This window comes from Perognathus longimembris, chromosome 22, assembly GCF_023159225.1.
Source record: "Perognathus longimembris pacificus isolate PPM17 chromosome 22, ASM2315922v1, whole genome shotgun sequence".
NCBI classification, from domain to species: Eukaryota; Metazoa; Chordata; class Mammalia; order Rodentia; family Heteromyidae; genus Perognathus; species Perognathus longimembris.
In genome coordinates this window covers 14,323,370-14,349,849 of record NC_063182.1, presented here as the reverse complement: position 1 = coordinate 14,349,849, position 26,480 = coordinate 14,323,370, and the positions used below count along the sequence as shown (strand labels likewise).

At 35.4% G+C, this 26,480-nt stretch overlaps 1 protein-coding gene across 1 annotated transcript in view; it reads left to right on the top strand.

The window, feature by feature from the left end:
• Positions 1 to 26,480, top strand: part of Hapln1 (hyaluronan and proteoglycan link protein 1) — a 61,815-nt gene that overhangs the window by 10,571 nt on the left and 24,764 nt on the right. The window contains exon 2 of the mRNA XM_048331503.1: positions 24,958 to 25,081. Coding sequence (XP_048187460.1) covers positions 24,982 to 25,081 — 100 coding nt within the window. The 5' untranslated portion in view covers positions 24,958 to 24,981. The remainder of the gene's footprint in view (positions 1 to 24,957; positions 25,082 to 26,480) is intronic.

The following is a 26,480-nucleotide window of genomic DNA, read 5'->3' as shown; positions in this document are numbered from 1 at the left end:
TTTTATGCACTCGGCAGTTTTCTCTGATATTCTTCCAGCCCTGAAGCAGGCATAAGAACTGTCACCCAGGGTGACACGATCACTTGATAGGTGACCCCACAGGCTCTGACATACGCTTCTCAGAGACCGCCCACAGTGTCCATCATTTTGTATGGCTGGAGTCTGAGGTTTTGAGTGTCCAATGGAGACAAGCAGAAGAAAGGTTCTTCGTCCCTAGAGATCTATCCAAGGACCTCGCTCACTGAAGAGTCCTCAGGGTGACAGTATGAGGACATTTTCTTCCTGTGGTCTGTTTGTGCTTGGCTCAGATTTCTCTTAATCTATTATTGCTTGTCAGACCCTTAGTTCTCACACTGGTCTATCTGTGGCACTATAATTCATTTTTGGTAGCCTGGTTAGCAGGTTATTTTATTCATCCTTATGATTTTTCTCAGAGTTCTGAGCTGAAGGGTCAGCAGTGGAATCTAATCTTTTCTATCCTCCACCCACTACGGGAATCCACAGTGTAATACCACAGACAGATGTTTCTTGATGGGCTTCAACACCTGCCATGACAGGGAGCAAAGTTCTTTGCTTTTAGAGGACTTATCAGAATGTTCTGATCTTGTGAAAGCTTGGCTTAGGTAATACCCATGCATTTTGCTAGTTGTTCTCTATAAAGCTACATAAAAATAGTCTAATACCTCGACCATGCTTGGGCAGTGAGTTTCTAAATGCAGACAATACTGCTCTGTAAACTTTTGTTTATTTCAAACACTTTATTCTAAACTCTGATTATTTTATTATTACTATCTTTCAAGCTATAAGTCAATTGGTTCTTCATATGACTTTAATGTTCATGAGTAGAATTTGAGCCTTGAATTTCTAAAAAAAAAAAAAAGAATTCTTATTATACTGACATCCACTGAAAGCAAACATCTTGACTGAAGTCTAATAGAAATGAAAAAATAATAATAATGCCTTTGTTACTGGAAAGGTCTTATTTCATAAAACAAATAACTAGTGGCCCAAATAAATGAAAAATAAATACCAACACAGACTTCAAAACCTTCATTTTGAAAATGGACATTAGCCATCTGTGCTCATTTATTGTATCTTTATTTTATGCACTCTTTCAAATCAATCAATGGGAACAGAATGAAAAGAGCTCTGTGCCCTCATTAAACACATGCATAGGTACTAGCAAAAAATTGAAACCTAGTTTCTTATTTCCAGATTTATCATAGTAATGCATTAATTACTGAAAGGCAAATAAAAATAGTTTGAAGAGTTTGTGATTCCTCTATTGGAGGATAATATCAATTTGTTGTAATTGCTATAAAGTAAAATGTGATAATAATTTACATTATTGCTTATTTGTGGCAATTTCCCTTCTCCTCCATCCCTCCTTGCCTGTACCAGAAAGACAAGAGCTTTGCAATAGATCCTGCTGGGATCAGTATATTATTACCTCGAGAGTATGAATGCAGCAGAAATTTCAGGAAGGAGACCTTTATAATCATCAGAATGCCAGCTTCTCCATGTTTGTCAGAATCTTGACTTCTGTGCCATACAATAGCAAATAAATATGATTTTAAAGAAAATTTTCTTCTCAATCTACCAGGAGACATTCTGATATGTTCATATGGAAACGTAGTTTGAATCACATTATTTTACTATTATTATTTTTATTATTATTACTATCTTCAACATTTTCATCGGCCATTAATTAAGTCTATTATTCCAAGCCATGGAACAAGATGATTTAATGTCAAATATCTCAGAAATCAGGATTTTTTTGTTTGTTTGTTTGTTTGTTTTTTAAAAGCTAAACTCTTTATTAGTATATTCTTTAAAAAATAATATTACTTAAGAAATAAATAATTTACAGTTCGTTTCAGGAATCTTCTGGCCTTGTTAAATTTGAAGACTGATTATTTTGACATTACATTTCTGCCACAGGAGTATAAAACATCTTCCATCATAGTGCCATTTTAGGTCAATATTAGGTAATAGTGAGAAACCAGGAGTATTTTGTAAATCTGTTTTGAACCAGAAGGCATATTGTATAACTAGTAATAGTAAAGAGACATGTATTAGAGTTTAAGTAGTCTACAGATTGTGTGTGTGTGTGTGTGTGTGTGTGTGTGTGTGTGTGTGTGTGTGCTGGGGCTTGAACACAAAGACTGTACTACTATACTTTTGCTTGAACCTCTCATTCCTTTTTTTTTTGAACTTCACATTCTTGTTTGACTTTTTCACTCACAGCTAGTGTTCTACCACTTGAATCCTACCAAGTCACCACTTCCAGCTTTCTCCTGATTAAGTAGAGATAAGAGTCTTGAGGATTTTTCTGCCTTGAATGGCTTTTTTGTTGGTATTGGTACTTGAACTCAAGGCCTGTGTACTGTCGCTGAGTTTTTGCACTCAAGGCTAGTGCTCTACCACCTGAGCCACAGCTCAAGCTTTTGATTTATTCATTTATTTATGTATTTATTTATTATTTTTGGTGGTTCCTTAGAGATAAGAGTCTTACAAACTTTCCTGACCTGGCTGGCTTTGATGTGATCCTCAGATCTCAGCCTCCTTAGAAGCTAGGATTACATGTATGAGCCACCAGCACCCTGCATGCCCTAAATGGCTTTGGCTTCCATCCTCCTATCTCAGCCTCCTGGGTAGCTAGGATTACAGGCAAGAGGGTTTTGTGTGTTGGTGGGAGGAAGAGAACGGATATTTGAATTTAAGGCTTCGAGTTCACCAGGCTTACTTGCTTAGTTAGTGCTCTACCACTTGAGCCATGCTTTCAGCTCAGATTTTATGTTGGTTGTTTTGGAGACAGCGACTTATAGATTTGCTCAACTAGGCTAGCTTCAAACAACAATTGTCCGCATGAGAGGTTAATGAGTACAGGTATAAGCCACCCGTATCTAGCTGTGTCCTTGATTTATTTGTACATTTCATTTACGGAACAGAATGTTTTCATAAACCATGGATCTGAATTTTTGGAGTAGAGGCAAAGAGGACAGGAAACATATTTGGATGGGCAGTCAAAAATGTTTTCTAGCGGGGCTGGGGATATGGCCTAGTGGCAAGAGAGCTTGCCTCGTATACATGAGGCCCTGGGTTCAATTCCCCAGCACCACATATACAGAAAACGGCCAGAAGTGGCTCTGTGGCTCAAGTGGCAGAGTGCTAGCCTTGAGCAAAAAGAAGCCAGGGACAGTGCTCAGGCCCTGAGTCCAAGCCCCAGAACTGGCCAAAAAAAAAACACACACACACACACAAAAAAATGTTTTCTAGCATCTGTGCCCTGGTATAGAGTTGAAAAATATCAAAGTAAATAAAAATGCCTTAGAGCATACTGACTTCCAATTTTAGAGCTGGACATAACTGCACTTTCCTCAATGTAATACTTGTGAGTCTGTGACTAAAAGCTCACTCCACAGGCAAAACAACTCAGTACTGTAGTATTTTTGCTAGAAGTAAAAAGAAAGCATCAATGTCATGTTTGTACAGTAAGGACACAGGGAAGTGTCATTCAGAGTGAGCTGTTTCTGTGTAGGTTGTTTTAGTAATAGTACAGTCACAGTATAATAGTACAACTTAATTTAGTGCAAAGTCTGGACACACTGGAGAAGGAACAATGTTTTTAATAGTTTATTGGTGGTCAGAAAAATTACATTGAATGTTTTATTTTTCTTCAGCTATTTTTTTATTTCATGTATATATCTGAATGACACGGTTTACTTTTTATTGGCTTAGTATTTTTCACCACTGGCCAAAATTTTATACACAATATTGAATTTGATTTTTCATGTTTAACATATACGTTGTTAGTGCAAACTTTTTTTTTTTTTACAGTCCTGGGGCTTGGACTCAGGGCCTGAGCACTGTCCCTGGCTTCTTTTTGCTCAAGGCTAGCACTCTGCCACTTGAGCCACAGCACCATTTCTGGCCGTTTTCTGTATATGTGGTGCTGGGGAATTGAACCCAGGGCCTCATGTATAGAAGGCAAGCACTCTTGCCACTAGGCCATATCCCCAGCCCTAGTGTAAACTTTTAATAAGTGTTTTTTATTGAACTATCATATTATGTTTCCACTTAATCAAGAAATGCTTAGAACTGAAAATTATCAATAAGATGTTGTGCTACAAAAATCATAGGAATGTCCTTACTTCCATAATCTTGAACTTCAGTCTTATTGTTTCAAGATTTGAACTATGAAACCAAGTATATTTAGATTTAAGTCCCAATAAGGACTTCTGTTATATGCAAGTTACTTAACACCTCAGTTTCATTACATTTTATGAAATAGCATTTGCTCATAAATAGTATTTGTATTCTGAGAATCTACCAAAATAATACACCTAAAACACCATAGAAATCACTGAAATTTCGGTAGCCATTTCTGTTATTTTGATGGGTTTTTTTGTTTGTTTGTGTTTTTCCAGTCCTGGACTTTCAACTCAGGGCCTGAGCACTGACCCTGGCTTCTTTTTGCTCAAGGCTAGCACTCTGCCACTTGAGCCACAGCGCCACTTCTGGCCATTTTCTATATATGTGGTGCTGGGGAATCGAACCCAGGGCTTCATATATACGAGGCTAACACTCTTGCCACTAGGCCATATCCCCAGCCCCATCTCAGAATTTTTGACAAGCTCTTTTTTGTTTCTATATTTGTCTTCGGGCTTGAATTCGGGGCCTAGGTGCTGTCCATAAGCCTCTTTGTGCTCAACATTTGAGCCACAGTGCTACTCAGCTTCTTCTGAGTAGTTTGTTGAAGAGTTCTGTAGACTTTTCTGCTTGAGCTGGCTTCCAACCACAATCCTCAGGTTTCAGCCTTGTGAGTAGCTAGGTTTACAGGAGGGAGCCGCCGACACCCAGCCATGCTGTGTGTTTATCATCTTTTGGTTCAAAATAAGGGTAGTGATCTTTTTTACTTGCCTTTTATCTTTCAGTTATTTCGATTTTGACACTTTATTTTAAAGAACACAGAGAGAGTATTTTATATATTTAGCTTTCATTTGATTCTATCCAAAATTACATTTTGTGTGACTTGGATAGCTTTACTTGAAATGACCTAGATCTATTCATTTATTTGTGTCTTTCTTTTATTTAATTATTTTCTTATTTTTTAACGGTGAATACAGAAGGGTTATAGTTACATAAATAAGGCCATGAGTACATTCTTTTGAACAGTGTTTACATGTTTTAATGTTTATTTATTATTATTATTATGTAGTTCTAACAAGGGGTTTTAGAAGTCAGCTTATGAGTACAGGCATCTTTGTGACTATCACCCTCCTCTTCTATTTACTTATCTTGAATATTGTTTTCTGACATCCATATAGTTTATCTTGATAAATGCCTCGTATGATTTTGATGTATATATAATAATACAAATGGCTATCTATTATCATTATTATTGTCATACTCTAGATTATTGTTAACTATATATTACTATTATATTTATTTTGTCTTCTTGAAGTTGATTTAGAGAATTTGTGTCTTCTCTATACCTACAGAATTTTCTGTCTCTTTTTTCATCAGTTATTAATAAAGATGGTGAACCTCTCTTTTGGGTTTTATCAGTTTTTATTGTATGTGCTTTGAACTCCTATATAGAAACATGCAATCTTAATACTGTCAGATTCTCTAGTTTGATTCCTTTATCATTATAAAAATAGGCCTCTTGCCTGCTAAATTTGTTTTGTGTGGAAATCTACTTTGCTTGGTTTTAAATTAATTTCTAGCTCTTTATTGGTTGGTTTTACTGTGTTATGCATTTTTCCATTATTTAGTCAAATATCTTTTTCATATCTGTTTCAAAAATATTAACTGAATGATTTTTAGAAAATTTATAGGTAGATTTTTCTTTTAAATTCAGTCTGACAATGTTTGTTGTTTTTTTATTAGACTTGTTAAACAATTTATATTTAATACAACCATTGGTATGGTTGGTTCAAAATCTACCATCTTGCTACATTTTTTAAAAATAATAATTACTTATTTATTGTCAAAGTGATGTACAGAGGGGTTACAGTTTCATACGTTAGGCCATGGGTACATTTCTTGCATTGTTTGTTACCTCCTCCCTCATTCCCCCCTCCCTCCCCCTCTCTCTCTCTCCCCATGAGTTGTTTAGTTGGTTTACACCAAATGGTTTTGTAAGTATTGCTTTTGGAGTCATTTGTCTCTTTATCCTTTGTCTTTCGATTTTGATATTCCCTTTCCCTTCCCTAGTTCTAATACCAGTATATACAGTATCCAGGGTACTCAGATGAGATACAGTGATAGCACAGAGACATTTTTAAATACATAAACACATTTTTCCTTTTCTGTTCCTTTTCCCTTCCTCCTCATCATTTTTATCTTCTTTCCTATTAAAATTTTGAGCATTTCTCAAAATTCTATTTTCTCTCTTGTGTTGGTTTACCAGCTGTGATTCTTTATTCTATGGTATTTATATTTTATACCTTTCCAACTCAGAGTACAAATCTTATCTTTTCATAGTCAGTTTTCAGTATGCCATATTATACCATGTAAATAAAATAAAAAAGAAATAGGCTGATTTTTCTTGAACTGGCCACTTATACATTGTCATCCATTTTACATATAATCTATGCCACTTCCCAATACATCTTTATTTTATTTTTGACTTAAAGTGTCATCATCTTTTAAAAAATTATATTATAAAATGCTCTTATTTCTATAATTAGTATAATTGCTATTCCACAGTACTAGATACGTTCAGATTACAATCTGATACTGTCTTGTTTCAAAAAAGATATTTGAAAATATGTAGTTTACTGTAGGTTATTGATTATTTTTTTTCTCTTGTGTGTCTGACTATATTTAGTTTGTCTTGGCTTTTGACAAATATTGCTTCCAAAGTAAAGATTTGTGGTCTGATAGTTTAACAGTGTTTTCAATATCAGACTCCTCTATGCCCTTGCTTGCTTAATCTCAGATAAGAAATCTGCCTTCATCTTTGTCTTTATTCCTTTAAAAATAATATGTCTTCTTTTTTCAGATTTTCTCTTAAATACTAGTTTTGAGTAACTTGGTTTCTATGAACCTTTGTTTAATTTTTGTCATAATTGATTTATTGGGATTTACTAAGTTTCTTGGATCTATAAGTTTATAGTTCATCAAATTTGAATTTTTGACTCATTATTACTTCACATTTTATTTCTTCCTTCTACTCTTAAATACATTATTGGAGACTTTAGTTATATATATGGCCATTGAATGATATCCTTTGCCTTTTTCTTGTTTCTTTTTGTGTAGCTCAACAACATTTTCAAATTTACATCAACCTTATTGCCACACCTTCAACTCTATTCTGAGTGTTTCAATCTGCAAGTAATATCATTTAGTAAATTTTCCATCTCAGATACTGTAATTTTCATTTCTAAATATTTCATGTGGGTCTCTTGTACATGTCTTTCCTATGGTTCTATTTAATCCACTCAATCTTTCTATATTTCTGAACACTTATAATACCGACATAATAGCATTTTAATGGTCTTATCTACTATTTCTGTCATCTATGTCATTTCTGATTTAGTCATTGATTAATCATTCTCTTTTTGTATTTCTCTATTTTTCATGTCTAATAGCTTTCTGTTGGTTGTCTTAAATTCTGAGTTTCACACTATTTAATGCTAGTCTTATTTTCACCAATAACCTAATACAATAGCTTAAAAATATTGTTAAGACACTGAACAAGCATTTTGATTTTTTTTATGGTGGTACCAGGTATGCATTTAGTTTTAATGTTCCTTTCATCCAACTTCTTAAGACACCATACTAATGCTCAAAGATTATGAGGCTTTGTCTTGGAAACAGGTCTTATTGCCAGTGCTATGGAGGACTCATTCTTTGGCTGAGACGTCCTCTGGATTTGGACAGTATCCTCAGACAAATACACTGCTTAGTCTCCACCTAAATATTTCAAAGATAGTCTCTTTAAACATCGCACTTTCTTCTCCAATAGTCTCTATTATTATGTGTGTCCATCTCTAGCAACCTTCAATCTCCAGAGTTTCTAGATTTGCCTACTCAATGTGGGTTCTGAATTGGTTGCTTCTTCCTCTCCTCTATTGTATGGATATTCTCTTTAGGCAATAAGATGGGACAAGCCCAAGGTTCTTACCTCAGTTGTTGCATGTAAAGTAGAAGTGACTGTTCTTTGCTTCCCATACAAAGTCTTGAAGTTTTTGTTTTTTTCGATTACAGATTTTCTTTTTAGTTGTTTTAGACTGCAAATAAACCTTCCTCTTATATTATTCTATCTTGATCAGAAATAGAATCCATGGATTTTTATTCATAGTTTTAGCATGTTTTATTTTTATACTTTCTTTTATGTACTGTAAACCTTATGGTCATAGTGTAGAACGTGTTATATCTTAATAAAATAGGCAGAATACCATTAAATGATTGTATTTGACAATTATCCACATTGGTTTGCATGAATATGCAACAAATAGTTATAAAACTAGTTTCCAAGCTTGTTTTCAACGTTCAAAATATATAGATATTTTTTCTAAGGAGAATATTAGAGGAACATAGTTATGCCTTAGGGAATAAAAATAGAGAACACTTTTATAAAAAGAAGGATTTGTAACTTTTTAATATGCAAGACTTATTAATATGCCCTACACATATAACGAAATCTATGAAAATAGCATTACTATAGTTTTAAATACTAGTCACCTGATTTCTTACTGATTTTAAATTCCAATCTGTTTCTCAAGCACTTTTCTTAATAAAATCATTCAATCTCCACTTACAGATGTGTCTCTCATGACAACTGATGAGAATTCCATGGCTTAAATATTTCACTTTGAATAGCATCATCTACTTCCCCCAAACTGAGAAACTCATCATAGCCTAACAGCCTGTTTCTACATCTGTAACTTTGGATTTTATGATCTTCTTGGGTGGCTAATTTTTTTTTTCCCTGCAGTTTCCAAAAGCTTCGATTATAAAAAATAAAAAATAAAAAAATAGTCTTTCTGAAATAGGTACGTTCCTAACATATTTTTGTTATGGTAATTTTAACAGCCAACACACCACAAAGGCACTTTCAGAATTTAAGATTTCCTTCTACTTAGCTAGCGTAAACAGATCTGACCCAGTACTTATGGAATGTGTCACATGCAGCCTTCCTACTTAAATAAGCTGAAGATTGCTTCTTCAATTAGTTGGAACTGCTGGGTGGTCTTGGGGAAAAAATAATTCTTGGAAGAAACCAGTAAATTATTAAAATATTATGTTGATTCTGGAGCCTTGAGGGAGCTAAGGAAGAATGAATAGCAGTGAGTTTTCTTTTTCATGTAGCATTTCCTGTCTCGAGTTAAACAGAATATATTTAGGTTTACAACGGGTCCTTTTCAAGAACTGACAAAATTCATAGATAGAAAAATCTGTCTGCATGCTGCCCTTCAGCTATGTAAATATATTAGTCAGATTTCTATCACTATATGAAAATGTCTGAGACAATTAACTCACTAACTCATACAAAGAAAGGTTCATGGTTCTTGGAATTCATAAATTCCAAGATTGGGTGACCTCATTATGTTGGCCATTGGTGATGCACCAGACAGCCATAGCCTGAAGCACATGTCAAATCTAACCATTCCTAGCACAATCCAGGAATCAGAGCAACAGGATGATTCAGAATCATAGAATCCCCTCTTGGGGCACACAGTGACCTAAGCATCTTCCACTAAGCACCATTTACTAAAGGGCCACAGACTTTCCCTAAAACCACCACTCATGAATACAGGGTCCCTTGTGGACACTCCTGAACCACAGAAGTGAATTTGATTACTTTTATGGGAAAGCAAGAACACACACACATATTATCTTCCAGCTTAAAATCAGAACTTCTCTGGCAATGTAGCTCAATGGTTGAGCACATGCTTAACCTTTGTGAGAACTAAGCTTTACTCAACAGAATAAAATATTTATAATAAATTTAAATTTTTGAGTATATATGGTATTTTTTTAAAAGAAAGCTGTGTCTATCTAGGAAAATTGGCCATTATTTAACCTAGTCTGCATATTTAATTTCACTTTCAAGTGTAAAATACCTATATGTGTTCCTGGTTTGTCTCCCCTGTTATAACTGGCCCTAGGCAAAACAGCAAAGTAGTTAAACTTAATTTGGTTGACATCCTATTAGTTCTAGAATGTCCTTTCCCTTTACTCTTATCTAGGCTGTTAAAAAAATAAGCTTATTAACACTGTAAGGACTGTCATTGCACTTAAAATTACATGTCCATTTAAATAGCTATCTACTTCAGTGAAACAGGACATGCTGGCAATATTAGTAATCCTTGATACACAAAAGCCATAATCCATGATTTTTGTTACTACTATTTTCTATGTGTACATAACAGTTGGACAATATGAAGAACAATCACTAAATTTACTGATCATAATTCTCCAGTCTTCCACATAGAAATGATAATACAAAGTAGTTTTGTTCTAAATAATAAAATCTCACATTAAAAAAAAAAAGACAGCCAAATGAATGGGATTGTTTGGCAAGTGGATTGGGCACATTTCAATAAGGTAGACTGTACACCTATTATAGACTGCAAATTTCCTAAGCAAGCTCATTCTAAATGGCACTTGGGAGGGGGTTGTAAATACAATGCCTGCACTGAAAATTGTACTTAGGCTTGAACACAGACCATTGAGCTTAAGTCCCCATGGTGCTGCTCAGTTTTATCAGATATGGGCCAAGTGAGCATTAGTTGACAAATGAATACTGTGGAGCTTGAAGCTTAGTTTGCTTTACTTGTTGCTTTATTATAGAGGAATTATTAATAGTAATCTTTCATTAAATAAGCAGATCTGTCCATCATTAGCCTGAATATATCGTTTTCTAGTGTTATAATCACAGCTAATGTCATCTATTTAAATAGCTTTCCTCAAAAACCCAATCTGGAAAAAAGAAAAAAGCAGACTCAAAGCTGCATTTGGCAAGTACTAGCCCAGGAAATTATCCAAAACTGTGGGTGCCAATAAAAGAGGTCAACATCCATTTGCTTTTCATGTGCATTTAATTATTGGAGAGAATTTGATTGGGCAATTATGCTAGTATTTTGAAGGAACTTTACTTTCCAATTGAGAATAAGGTCTTCTTAAAAGTGGGGTGTATGCCAGTAAGCTCATGCCAGTTCCATTGTGAGTATTGAAAAGTTTAACTTGTGAAGAGAACTAAAAAGAATGGCAGGCACTCTGCGGCTGCCCAGCCAGTGGGGTAGCCTGGTGCCTCGGGGGAGGCCGCTAGTGGATGTTGTGAAGTCTGTGATTCTGGAGACGACACATAGACAAAAAAAAAAAAAATTAAAATGTTCAATACAGAAGCAAAGCCTTTAAATTAAAAACGCTATTAGAGAAGCAAGAGATTTTCAGAAGACTAAGGGCCGAGTAAGTGTTGGTTTAGGAAAATGATGGCTAGAAAGAAGGTGATAAGCCTTAGATTAGATCAGCAGGTCCTTGACAGGCAAGTCTGGAGATGCAGATGCCAGAGTAGACACCACTGTTCTAAAGAAAGAAAGTAGAAAGTGACTGGACAGACAGGAAAGACTGGGGGGACATAAAGCATATTTATTTCACCCCACTTGCCCTATTCTATGACATAGAGATTCTCCTCTATACTCTATATCTTAACAAAAAAAATTAGAGAGCAATCTTTAGTGAAATAGTAATAACTGGAACTGATCTGAGGAAAGCAAACGCACATAATCTAACACAAAAGAGCAAACCAGTCCTCTTCATGCTTTCCTTTTTTTTTTCTTTCCCATTCCCATTATATAGGTTAAATGCCATAATACAGAGCAAAATATGAAAACAGATAGATAACAACTTTCAAAATAATGACAGTATTTCACATGTTTAATGCTAGCAGTACCAGGATTCATAATAAAATGTGACCTTTACTCTGATTGAGGTAATTGCATTGTAGTAGGCAAAGACAAGTGTCTATTCACATACCTGTGACATCGAATGCAATCCACTGGAATTTAAAGGGGTCATTCTTGCTTTGATCTCATAACCATGAGATATTTGAAAACAGGCATTGCATTTGATATTTGTGTGCCTAAATGCTGTTGAATGAATGCTTTGAATATAAGAGCAGTAAGTAGTTATTTATTCTGTTTATAGATATGGCTGAGCAGAAATTTTTGCTCTTGCTGAGAGGGTAATTTTGAAAAGACCTTCCAACAGTATCACTAGAAAGATATAAACTGTGGTCAAGTAGTTTTCAACCCAGGGCCATATTATCCTTCACCCAGACAGGAACAGCAGATGCACCTTTCAGCCATCCACTTCACACAGAGAGAATACTTAGCTTTTTGTGCACTTTTTCAAAGTTGATTTTGACTAGACCAGCACTGAAATTAATGATTCAAATGAGACCATTTTCGTTTGCTCTTTTCCTACGGGTTATTTTCTTCTTAACTACCAGATGCTCCTCTTTTGTTATTCAGAGCTCATCCTTTTTAAGTTCATTTCCTTCAGTTTTGCATTCCGAAATACCTGACACCTTAATGTTCAAACAGCCAACTTCATCTATTACTTTCCTTTTGAATGATGGTGTACTTTAGCAATAGCATTTTTAAAGGTTGAAATTCTTCCCTTGAAATTCAGGAATGAAAACACAACACACCCTTCCAGATGTGAAGGAATTAAACCTTATCCTGCTCTTGAACTCCTGGAAACTATAATGACCTTCTTTTGTTTCCTGTCACTCTGAAGGCCACCTGCCTCACAATCTGCTCTGATGTCTTGGTCCAGTGGTGTGGATTCAGAGAGTTTTCTTAAGCTCACTGGCTCACTGGACCCAAACTGATGGGCAAGATCAGTGTGGAGCCAACCAAGGGACAAGTATTGAATTGGCATATGCAATTGTCATCAGTATTATTTTAATGAAGAAGAGTATCAGTTGCTTCTAAATTATTTCATTACTAGAATTTATTCTTTGAAATCCAATGATATTAAATCCAATGATATTGTTACTTTGGTGTTGGTAATTATATTACCAACTCAGATAAGACCTAAGCTACATAGAGTTAACTCTTTTTGTCCCTCAGATAAATTAAAGAGCAGAGTCTTTCAGAATCTGGCAATAAAGAACAAGAAAAGTTCAGAAAGCCTCAGTAGACACTATTATATGTGACAGGCTAGTTTTATCTCTTCCCCTGTCTTTTCATCACTAATAATAGCTACTTCTCTGTTTTACTTGTCATAAATTTTCCTTTCTAAGACAGAGGTCAGACAATTATGCAAAGAGTAAGAGCACAATCTGTAAGTAAATTTTCAGTGACCAGGTAAGAGGGCATGAGATAGGTAATTCAATCTCAAGTCTTGTGCTTCATTTTCCTTCTACATTACTTTTTGGCTACGTTTTCAATCTCTGGTTTTCATTCTGACTCAGGCCTGGACAGTAATACAACATTAGTCTCTGGGGTGCCAGGATAAAGAACTGAAATAGGTGATGTTGATGATAAATGAATCCCTTTCACAGTAAGTCTGATGATTTGAGCTGTGTGCAATTTCCATTGGGATGAGAATATTCTATCCATCTCATGGACTGGAAATTGCTAAAGAAGGTGAGAGGTGCAGAGCCAGCAGACTAAACGATGCAAATGCTTTACATACTCATAGACTTCTGTTCTACAACTGTGCATGAACCACTTTTGTGGAAAAACACTTGTAGAAAACTATAGCTAGAAAACACTTGTAGAAAGCTATAGCTAGAAAACTTCTCATCTTCTATAAAGTTAGATTACTCTCTTCAAATAATCAGATCTTGAAAGATTTTACCAAGCCATCAACAAACCAGAAAGAGTCATTCCAGACAACACACACTCAGGCGTTCATGTGCGTGCACACACACATACACACACACTAAGTTATTCTAGTAATTCTTTTACTTAACTTCTGCTAGTTCTAGTCAACCTCCATATCCAGGTGTGCTTAGATGCACCAAAAATATATAAAAGAATAAACATTTATGAAAGATACTCTTCATTTCAAAGAAGCTTGCTTTTTTTTTTTTTTGGTAGTATTGAGGTTTGAAGTTGAGGTGTAATTACCAGGTCTACCTCTTGAGCAATATCCCCATTCTATTTTGATTATTCTTCAAATGGAATCTTAGGCTTTTTGCGTATCCTCATATGTATGCCTCCTTCAAAACTAGAACCATAAGCATGCCACACCACACCAGTCTGCTTGGTTGAGATAAGGCCTCATTAACTTTCTTCCCAAGTTATAATTGAACCATGTACTTGAACCAGGTTGTACTTGCCAAGTAGCTGGAACTATAGGCTTGAGTCATACTTTTTTAAAAATTAACATTCAGTCAAACAATATTCAGGGCTTCATTAGCTACTAGTATTAAAATTGAACAGGTATTTTCTACATGCCTATGAAATATGATTTTAATAATGTGTACTATATGAATGTATAATAGGCAATAGGCTGTATGTTTGTTTTTATATAGTCTGCTTAATATCTAGAGGTGTGCAGAGTACGGTGGTGCAGACTGTGTACTATTCAGGCTGGAGTGTGCATTGCCAAACCAGTAGCACTCCCATGGTGCACTCCTACTATGTGCCAGAAATGGGGAGTTTCCCTGAAGTCGTTGTGATGGAGGCTGCAAACAAATATGAAAATTTATTTTTGAATGTATTTCTTGATTGTGTAGACCCCTGCATTATAACAATATGAATGTTAATCTGTGTCTCTTAAAAGTAAGAAACAAACAATGAATGATCAGTACAGCACTTTGTGAAACTTGATCTGGCACTTCAATCAAAAAGGAGTGGGAAACTTTTACAAAAATGTGTAGTGTTCCTTTTTCTTAGGAAACAGAATGTGACTAAGAAATCCCCTCCTTGTACTGGACTTAGAGTAATGCTTTCATTTTCTTATGCGCTATAAAGATTAATTTTCTGTGGCAGTGGCATTTTGTTCAAAACATCTGTGTGTATTAGGGAAAGATTACATAGTTGCCTACTACAAAGACATGGTTTTAGGAGTCATCTCCTAGTCAGCTTTTTGTCTACCTCCCATGGGTTTAGTATCTCTAATGTTCACTCAGTCCTTCCAATATTGTGTGCACTAAAATATTTTGAATTGTGTACCTTTTTACTATCATCTGAGAGTGATTGCCAGAAGTGATGACATATGTTTGTGTGTGTATATATATATATATACACATATATGACATATGTGTGTATATATTTCAAGAATTTCAGGCATTTGTGTAATTGATTGTTTATCAGAATGACTGTGGTTATCTTTTAAAATACTTTTTTTTTCCAGTCTTAGGGCTTGAACTCAGGGCCTGAGCACTGTCCCTGGCTTCTTTTTGCTCAAGCTAGCACTCTACCACTTGAGCCACAGCACTACTTCTGCCTTTTTGTATACATATGTGGTGCTGAGGTATCGAACCCAGGGCTTCATGTATATGAGGCAAGAACTCTACCACTAGGCCATATTCCCAACCCATTGAAATACTTTTGTTATCTTTAAGAAGTTGTACACAGGAGTTGACATTCAATCAAGCAGTTTTTAAGAACAATGCGTCTTGATCCATGAGACTGTCTATTACTTTCTATGAAAATTACAGAAAATCAGGGCTTTAATTGTGACTACCTATTTCATTTTAATTTCATTAGAACTCACCCAGGTACCGTGACACCTTTAAGTGACTCTCACTAATGTGAACTTGAGAGTCTGTGTTACTTTTGAAGGTGGTTTATTGGTCACTTTACTGATGTAAATCCAGCACAGCATTAAAAGGGAGGAAATTGTGAGAGGAATGATGGCTGGTAATTTTGTCCTATTTATAGTACTATAAACCTGGGATATTTATTTATACCTAGTTTCTCAACTTCTTGAGAAAAGTACTGTCCAAAGTTTTCTGTATCAAGCTCATATGATTATTTAATTCTGAGCTGAGGACAAATGTACTACATGACTAGGCAGTATATGTAAAAGTTGTACATATCACATTTGTTCATAAAAATAAAAATTGCAACTATATAGATTTCTATAGTAGCCAATATCAGTGTTACCTGAGTCTGCTTCAAGGTCTATAAATTTGCTTAAATAAATTTTATTTGCTTTTAGATAACAGATAACTCAGATAAAGAAACTGAGCACCAGTTTCTGTGCATCTACTGACACATTTTAAAGCTTTATACTCCTTCTCAGAAGGAATGCTCCCTGTTTAAAATACACAGGAGTTGTTTGATGCATTTTGTGTGTCAACTAGTTCTGAATTGCATGCAGGATGCACGGTGACTTTAATGCTGACTTTTCTACTAAGTAGAAAATGTGTTTTTACTGTCACATCTGGAATGGCATCAAACCTGGCATACAGATGATTTGCAGCTGTATTTTTAGATACAGTATTAATGTAAAGTTTACGTGACATCTGTTGAAAGTTTGAGCTTGGAAAAAGATGTTAAAATTGTAAATGAAATGGAGTCTTAAAATATTGTTTTGCCAGCTCAGTTAGGAACACATTCAGGAGTAATTTAGTTCTCAGAGTTTATGATCAATTTTCTATTCATATAAATTCCACTTCTAAAAATTTTACTTGAATTTTTCTAAGTTATAAAACCTGTAATTAAAATGTTTATATTCATTTAGTTGTGCACACTTGTTCTAGATCTAAATTCATTTTTATAGCCAACATTTAAATAGCATTAAAACTTCTCAATTTTATTAATAATTGTACACTAGAATGTTAAGAAGAGAGTAACTTTCCATGTTTTGAAAGTAATGACAAAGAGTAGTTTAAAGAGGAAGTTGTTTAATTTTATTTGCTTTGGGTTTATATTTGTCTTTGGGTTTATATCTGAAAGTCAGTAAATGATGAGAAAGAACTCTAAACTCTTAATATTGCCTAATGTTTTAGAAAAAAATTCTTAATTAAATTTTTCTTCTAATCAAATCTACCTCTAACCTGTGGCCTTATTCCTTATAATTTAGACATTATTGTAATTACAATACTCCATTTTAGTAGCATGATGTTTAATATTTTAGACTTTGAAGAAATTATACGCCAGCCTGAGAAGTGTCAGCATTACGATTGACAGATTTAATAATCTTTCTAGAATTGCTCATAAGATGATTTGAGCTTTGCTAATTTTATTTAAATGTGATATAAGAACACACATTTTACTTCTGAATCCTAGGAAATATAGATTTGTAATACCATAATGGTGTACTATCATGTTGGTTATCATCTAGATCTTAATGTCATGTAGTAAAATTAGGATTATTCAAGCAACATAAAAACAGTAAGTTCCCTCAAAATAAATGGAGGAAAAAGTGTTTATTTCCTTTTCTATTTTATTTTTTAATATTTAATTTTTTAATTATCTGTAAGTTGTATATCATCAAAAGAATGTGTTGCTTAGCATAAGCTTATTGACTTCAAGTTGAAAAATGAACAAATCATTTGTAGAAGTCATAAGAAAAACCTAGACACCTCAAAATCATGAAACTTGTTAAGGAGGTAGCAAAAGGCATCTGCAGATAGAACAAAGGAAGAGCTGAAAGCAGAAGAATGAAGCTATGGTAGCAAGTTTTACTTACACTCCAGGTCCTTTATTCTACCCAGGTCCTTGTGTTCATAAATCTCCTTGTTCGTTAAGCACACTACTTCTTCTCCAATTACCCAACTAGAATTTGACATGTAATACTAGACTTCATTGAATTTTGCCACTTGATCATGTAAATGCAAAGAGGAAAATGGTCTAAGTCTCAAAGGTTAGAGTCCATTGGCATTTCCATATACTTATGTATCATACTCCGTGAAGTACAGCATGATGACGTGCAAAAGTGATGAAGAACCCAAAATGACAATAGAGTCTACTTTCACTTTAGTTTTGGCTTTTATTCTTTCCTCCTGACCATATGGTTAGATTTTTTTTTTGGTATTTTTTTTCTCAAATTTTTATTATCAAACTGATGTACAGAGAGGTTACAGTATCATACGTTGGGCATTGGATACATTTCTTGTACTGTTTGTTGCCTTGTCCCTCATGCCTCCCTCCCTCCCCCCCTTTACCTCCCCCCCCCCAGGTGTTCAGTTCACTTACACCAAACAGTTTTGCAAGTATTGCTTTTGTAGTTATTTCTCTTTTTTTACCCTGTGTCTCTCAAATTTGGTATTCCCTTTGAATTTCCTACTTCCAATACCAGTAAACACGGTTTCCAATATACTCAGATAAGATTACAGAGATAGTGTAGGTACAACCATAGGAAGGTGATACAAGAACATCATCAATAATAGAAACTACACATACACATAGGACGTTGAAAGTAGTTACAACTGTGATATATCACTTGTTTCCATAACATGGAGTTCATTTCACTTAGCATCATCTTATGTGTTCCTAAGGGTATAGCTATTGGGCCTTGTGATGCTCTGCTATGGCTTGCCTAAACCTGTACTAATTATTCCCAATAAGGGAGGCCATAGAGTCCATGTTTCTTTGGGTCTGGCTCACTTCACTTAGTATAATTTTTTCCAAGTCCTTCCATTTCCTTACAAATGGGACAATGTCATTTTTTCTGATAGAGGCATAAAATTCCATTGTGTATATGTATCACATTTTCCTGATCCATTCGTCTACTGAGGGGCATCTGGGTTGGTTCCAGATTCTTGCTATGACAAATTGTGCTGCGATGAACATTGTTGTGCTGGTGGCATTACTGTGATTTTGTTTGTGGGCTTTTGGATAGATACCCAACAGTGGGGCTGCTGGGTCATAGGGGAGTTCTATATTGAGCCTTCTGAGGAATCTCCATACTGCTTGCCAGAGTGGCTGAACCAGTTTACATTCCCACCAACAATGAAGTAGGGTTCCCTTTTGGCCACGTGTGTTACTCCACATACGAAAATTTCTGGCTGAAGAATCCATACTATAAGATTAAAGAGACATAATTTACTCTCCCTGCTTCTATCACAGTCAATAAATGCATCAGGTACGTATGAAAGAAATAAGAAATGCTATCTGAATTGCATTTTTCCATACCAAAAATTAGAAGAAAAAGAAAAAAACCTAGAATAAAATTACAACTAAAATAGTGTGTGCAAATAAACTTTGAAGGACATGTTCAAGACTTTTAAGATTTACTTTGAGAAAAAGTTTGATGTTGAACATAGCATATCACCTTTATCAAAAAAGCATGCTGTACATGCATCATTCAAATTATCTACGCAATATTTGAAGACTTACAGTATCTCATAAACAAGAAATGTAGTCCCTGAGTGAATTAGAATATGTATGTACTATTTTCTTCACATGACCTAAATATTCAATAAAAGGTATGGATCTGAGTTTATTAATACCAAACATGATTTATGATTTTATTAAGTTATTCTTTTTGTGTTTATTTTAGAAACTCAAACAAGCAATTTAACCATGGCGGAATTCATTCAAAAGCTAGTTTTCAGTAAAGTCTAACACCTAGCTTAAGGATAAGCTAAAGTAGTCAAAGACACCCCAACCAGCAGCTTAAGTAAAGGCACTTTGTGTGAAGAACTGCTGAGTTTGAGGAAGCTCTGTCAATATTTTCCAAGAGAGAGCTAGCCAAGAGCCAGCCACAAACAGTAGGTAAATTGGATTGCTTGCTAAATAAGAATTGTTGATATCATTCCTTTAACAATCTACAAATTTGTTTTCTGAGGACATTCTTAAAATGCAGAGCACTAAGGACAAAAATTACATAATAACAACATCTAATATAAGACTTTGCAGTTTGACATTAAGTATTTCAATTCACCAATAAAAAATGCTTTGCTCCACCATTTCTGTGATTCTCTGCTAAGAATACCTTCCTCTGGTGAGACAAAGGGTGAATCAATTCAACAGCGATACTCACTAGACACTATGTTGAAAATGAACTTCATAACTTGAGGGGTAGGACAGAGAAAGTGGGAGAAAATGAGTGAGGGAATAACATTTTCAAAAAGAAATGTAGTAATTACCTAACTTATCTAACTGTAACTCGTCTTTACAATAAAATTTAAATTTAAAAAAAATCTAAAAATATTCTAGAATACCATTATCACTTAAAAATAAAGTGCTTCCTAAATTAAAAAGAATAAAATAAAGTGGTTTGCTAAGCCATTTGCATATAAATGGCTATGTTTTACTTTGATCTTTTAACAAAAATTACAGGTATAAAAAGCTCCATAAATACTAAATTGAAATAGGTGTTATATTGCCCCCAAACGTTATTTATTACTCAAATAAAAAATAGGAAAGCCACAGATAATTCTCTCCTTTCCATTTCTGCCAGTGGAACCTTTCTGATGTATCCTGCAGACCTTTGCAAGGAAAACTCAACTTTAAGTTGTGTAACAAATTGTGTTCTTGAAAAGGTCATTTTTTTCTAGTTAATCCTTGGGTCTGAGGATGTAGTTCCCAAGTTATTAAGTTGTAACATTTTATCTCTTCGAACTAAGAAACAGCATGCCAAATACTCACCATTTAGTATTCATTTTTTACTTCTCATTGCCCTGTTCTCATTTTCTTGAGGTTCTTTTCCTTCCTTCCTTCCTTCCTTCCTTCCTTCCTTCCTTCCTTCCTTCCTCCCTCCCTCCCTCCCTCCCTCCCTCCCTCCCTCCCTCCCTCCCTCTCCTGTTACCACCCTGCATCTGCTCCCTTTCCTTCTCATGGTCTACCTGTTGAGCTACTAAAGGCCGTCATACTGTCTTCAGAGAGGACCAGTGGGGCCCAGCTTGATGAAGCCAGGTTGGGTATATTGAACTTGTTAAAAGCCCAGAGCCAGTAAGTCTCAGAGATCATTTTTAAGGAAATGAAAATTGTCCCACATTCACAGAAAATAAATCAAGGCAAATGGTCCTTCATAATGCAAGATTTGTTTTAGCTATTGACTAATTTTGGAGGGGACTAGTTCCAAATGAATTATTTAGTTTTTGCCCTATTTTTATGAACCATAGTACCATTAACATTTTTAAATAGAGAAAAATATCAATCCATTTACCTACTGTTTTAAGAAACTAAGTATGCCTTCCCAGGGTTCTAAAATAATATTTTATTATACATATTATAGAATAAAAAGAAAAATCAGGAAAACAGAGAAAGGAAAAGGATAGGTTCAGCATTATTTCCAGAGATTGGGGATTCACAGTCTCCAACGCCACACAAAATGCACAGCTGGTACTCTTCTATGCTTAGATTCCTAGTTGTTTTCCACTTTGGCCAAGCATCAGAATCACCTGAGGGGGGCGCTGTAAAACGCTAATGCTCTGTCCCACCTGAGTTTCTGATTCAGCCTACCTAGGTGGGGCCCAGGGACCAGCATTTCTCAAAAGGTCCAGGTGCCACCTTGATTTAACTCTTGTGGTCGATTTATAGAACTGCTAGAAGATAGAGATGTCTTTATTTGATGTTTTTCTTACATTTATCCATAAAAACGGTCAGTTTTTGTGGTAGTTTATACCATTTATTTATACCATTTATATTTTTAAATAACAGTCTATGTTTCTTTTTTTTTTTTTTCAAAAAATACTTCACCAGGGATTTTCCGTTGTTGCTGTTTTGTAGAAGAAATTGAGACCTGGTGTGTTTATTGTGAGATCTGGAGCACGTTTCATGGTTTTTTTTCCCTCATGAGCTCTGAATTTCTCCAGTCAACCAGGTGACCCAGATCACATCAGGGCCAAGGATGTAACAGATAGAGCGTGGCCACATAAGGTCACTCAGTAAGAAGGGCTCTGCTGGACTCTACCTCAGGAGATCAGGAAAGCTAACTGAGTCACAGGTGGTCTCTTGGATTATGCAGTATATCAAGGAGAAGTTGATTACGGTGGAGCTTATACATATCTGTTGCTGTGAACCAGTATCACTGTACAATTAAGCAAAGATTTTGTTCATCTGTTTACTGACAGAAGTCAGAATAAAAAGACATCTGCCTTTTGAAAAGTCTAAAATTTAGGATTCCATGAAACAAAGGTCATTGTAACTGCACCAGGATGAGAGACAAAAGAATAACTTTCTAAATTAAATTATTTTGCTTAATAAAAATACATCTCCTTGACAATAAAACTTTAAAAATAAAATAAATATTTTTGCAGTCCTTATTAATTCATGTCACTGAACCACTGGCCACCATCTCAAAATACTGGTTATCCTTCTTCTGTCTCTTTCTAGATCAGACTTACATGATATTCAGAAACCTCAAACAAAACTCTATGGTTTCTTTTCTCCCTCAATTTTGAGCAATCTTTGTACTGATTATCATACTTTTTATACCAAATTTCATGTGTTAAATCAAAGTTTTGTTTATTTCACTATGTTCTCTGTGGTGGAAAAAGTATAACTTCCCCTTTTCCTTTATAGAATAGCACATGTAAACTCTTAAACCATGTGAAATGTTTCCATTGGCCTTGGCTTTTTTTTTTTAACTTGTTATTCCCCAGCATGATTTCCCATGCATTCTTCCTCTGGGTATACAAGCACAGTCATGAGCATGTAACTTGCAGACTTCAGGTGAAACATCTCCTGGCCTAATGGATCTCTGCTGCACTTAGTGAGAGAGGGCTGAGAAGAAGCACAGGGCACCTGTGAGATCCGGGAATGTTGGGAAGCTGGCATGCAGAGAGTTCCATTGTTTTTCACCTTGCAGAGGACCCAGTGATAGTAGATTCTGTTTGGTCAGACTGTCAGACTGCCAGGTCTCATTGTGCATGCTGAGTACCTCATCACTCTGAGATTTCATTTCCAGAGTGTAAATACACAGCATCCCTCCACTTAATTGTTCTGACAAATAATAATTATGGAGGTCACGCTTCAAGGAGAGTGGCCAGTATGTGATCGCAGTTCAGGAAAAATAGCATATTGCTCACAAATTTGTGAGTAGCATGTGTGTCTTCTATGCCATGTTTTTTTTCCCAATTATCTGAGCAGTAATTGTAAAAGAGATGTTTAAGGAATATCAGCTAGTCATTTTAGTATAAAATTCTTGTTCTGCCTATATCTGTATATCCAGTGATTTTAGTTGTTACCTTTGATAGTATGTCTTGATTCCAAATACAACCTGAAGTACTCCTGCAGTCAAACTACAAAATGAAATCCTTGTCACCGACCTTTTAGAACAAATGGAGAACATTTGATTTGGACACATGTTGAAGCTGGCTGCACAACCATGGTAGCACACTGTCAGCCCAGGAAAGGAAAGCCATGTGTGAGAACTAACACAGGGCTGCTAATAATAACACGTTAGTTGTATAAACATCCTCCAAATTCCCTAAATTGTGCTCATACTGAAAGCTGAAATTATATTACAAATTCCAAAGTGTAGACAATATTTGTTCATTATAATCTTATGCACAACAGTCAATGGCCACAAAAAAACCCAAAACATTTTACCAAAGTGCTCAGAGGAACAAGCAAGTAAACATCTTCTAAAAGTAAGATGAATAAATCAAGGTAGAATTCTGAAGATAACAGGCTGAAGTTTCTTGAACATCTAATTTGTAGGTTTTGCTTATCCACTATTTTCCTTCTGTGCCATATGGAAAAAGAGGAATTGCAACAAACATTAAGCCCAAAGTATCCAACCATGTAGAGGGGAAAATGTGTAGAGGTGTTTCTCAGTCCCTCCAGGGAAGCTCTGTAAGTGGGGAACTCAGGCTCTGGAATTCAGCTCATCCTCCAGGACCTGCAGGAACAGATAGAAACTCATTAATAAACATTCCAGGGAGTCAAGCTTTCCTGGAAATAAATAAATAAAACAAAGGAGTGTGAGAAGCCAGCACTGTGCAATTTCAGTTTTAAAAATAGCCAGTATTGTTAAGGCTGCTTGTGCCGGAGAATCAAATAAAACTCTTTTTTTTTTTTTTAGTGTTTGCTTCAGCTTTCAATATGATCACAGGGAGGCTACAGGGGATTTCTTGTGGTCGCAAATACTGCAAAGCTTGTAAAATTTGCAATGCTCAAAATCACTTTTTGGTCCTTCCAAACACAAAGTTTAAGAGGGAAAGAGGTTCTATGCCTTTTGATTGAGTCTGTCTTGGGATGTAGGACAGGCAAGTGATGATTCTTTTTCCTCTATGACTGAGGACCAGAGTTTTGCCTTCCTGTCTATTTCAGTTCTTCATTTGCCTAATTGCCCTGTGAAGCAGCCAGGGATGTTTCCCGCAGCCCTGGCTGTGCTGACTGCAGAGACCCTACCTGGCACTTTAAGTTGGTGCATCAGCATTTTAGGTCACAGTGAATGAAAAATCAATCAGGATGACTGCAATGACAGCATGCACAACTCTCACCTAGTTTTGTCATAATTTTCAGTTATTTACCAAAGACCCACAAAATGTTTAAGATGGTAAGTGAAGTAACAAACATACTGCTTTTGCTGAATCCGGTGTTTGTTTCATTGTAGTCCTCTTTCTCTATTTAGTGCAAGCAAATCTAACCTGCTTGATGTAAAATGAATGATGTCTACTTTCATGTCAATAGACTTTATTTGCTCTTAGTTTAGATGCAGCTCCTCAGTAGACCAAGTGACTAATATTTATATATACATGTGTCAAATTTCTGTTTTTAACCTGTACTCCAAACTCAAGAAGGCTAATTATTTAAAGTGTCTATGCATTTCCCTAATATGTATGCTTGTAACTTGTCATAGCCATGTCCAAAGTACAGTGCTTCAAATTTCTAGCTTTGCAATTCTGCAAAGATAGAGTTAAACACTATTTGGACTCTGGATGCTGAAGGGGAACTGAAATTCTTCAAAGCTGCCGTCTCCAGCTCTCACAGACAGCTACAGTAACTTTCTGGACAGATTGGGTTAAATATTTTTACAGACCCATTCTAGGATGATAAGGCGGTAATAAGTTGTGCAGTGCAACACTCTCTAGGGTTCCAAATCTCACGAGCCTCCGGGTATGTGATGTTCCCACAGTGAAGAAGACTCTGAGCTCCAAAGATGAAGAGTCTACTTCCTCTGGTGCTGATCTCTATCTGCTGGGCTGATCATCATTCGGACAACTACACTCTGGATCATGACAGAGTTATTCACATTCAAGGTAAGGAAACGCATGTTCTCTGAGAACAGGCAAATGAATTTCAAGTTACTTAACAGTTGATACTCTTCTCATGTTTCTTAATTTTAATTCTGCTGCATTGACTCTTTCTTTCCCCGGTTGCTAAATAGGGACTATGCTCCCTCACTTTTTGAATGTTACTGCACTACAGGAGAGCTAAGACTTTGAGAGAATGAAAGTTGAATGGCTTCAGAATTTGTGGCTATAGAGAGTTGATGCAATCAACTTTGAGGCTTTTTAGTGCAGCTGGTATCTTCATGTAGAATGGAGGGCATAGAGTTCATTTAAATGCAAGGTGGAGAGGGAAGATATAGAAAGAAAAACTTAGGACCTGGTTGTTCTGTTATAATAATTAAGAGAAATGATGTAAAGAGAGTGACAAATCAAGCAAACTGTAGTCCCGAATAAAGTATGATCATTTGCCTCAGTGAAGCTGTACTTTCCACAAATGAGTACATTAGTCCTGCATATTTCTGTTGAGCTCAGCTGAATCTCAAGCTTGAGAGCTGTGGCAAGATTTGAGGCTGCAGTGCAATGCAGCTCTTTCCTTATCCAGGCTTCTGAAGAAAGACATCTTGCATTAAGAAAGCTAAGAAACTTACTCAATAAGCCAAGACAACTCTAGGAACTGTGGATTCTCTTCTTCCCTAGTCTACTGGATAATTAAAATAAGAACCTCAAACTTCAACAGTTTAAACATATGATGGCATTAATTTTAGATAAAACTCCATTTAGGAGCCAAAGACATTGTCTGCTAAAAGACAGACATAAAATTGCAAGGTATGCCTTCAAGGTCAGAAGTGTAAGTCTCAGAAAATTGTATTCACTGGCTAAAAAAAAAAAAAAAAAAGTGACTTCTTGTATGTATTTTCATTACCAAAGTAAAAAATTGAATATGCCTCTGTCTTGCTATTTTTAGACACATTTCTTATAGCATTGTTTGTTCCCAACAGTTTTAGTTTCTTACTATTCAATCATAAGAAGGAATTATATAACCATAAATTTTACTCTCCAAGCTGCTGACTCAGCTGTTTTCCTGATGTACAGAAGGGAGCCAAAGCTGTTTCCTAAAGATTCTACATAGGGATTAGTGAGAACAGGTAATATTCTCTCAATGTTGAATCACAGGATATAGTTTCACCTAAACTGTAATACCTAATTAGTAATAATAACCATTGTGAAATAAACCTGTACCTAAAAATGATTTCAATTTCCTAGGAACTACTCAAGTTATTATACAAAAAAGTATGCACAAGCCATTTAGTGTATATGACAATCAGTGTTTAAAAATGTACTAGCATTTTGAACATTACTCATATAAATCAATTGGAAGGTCTTTCAGCAAACAAACTTCTGTTGGCCCAGCTTTCACAGTCTCATC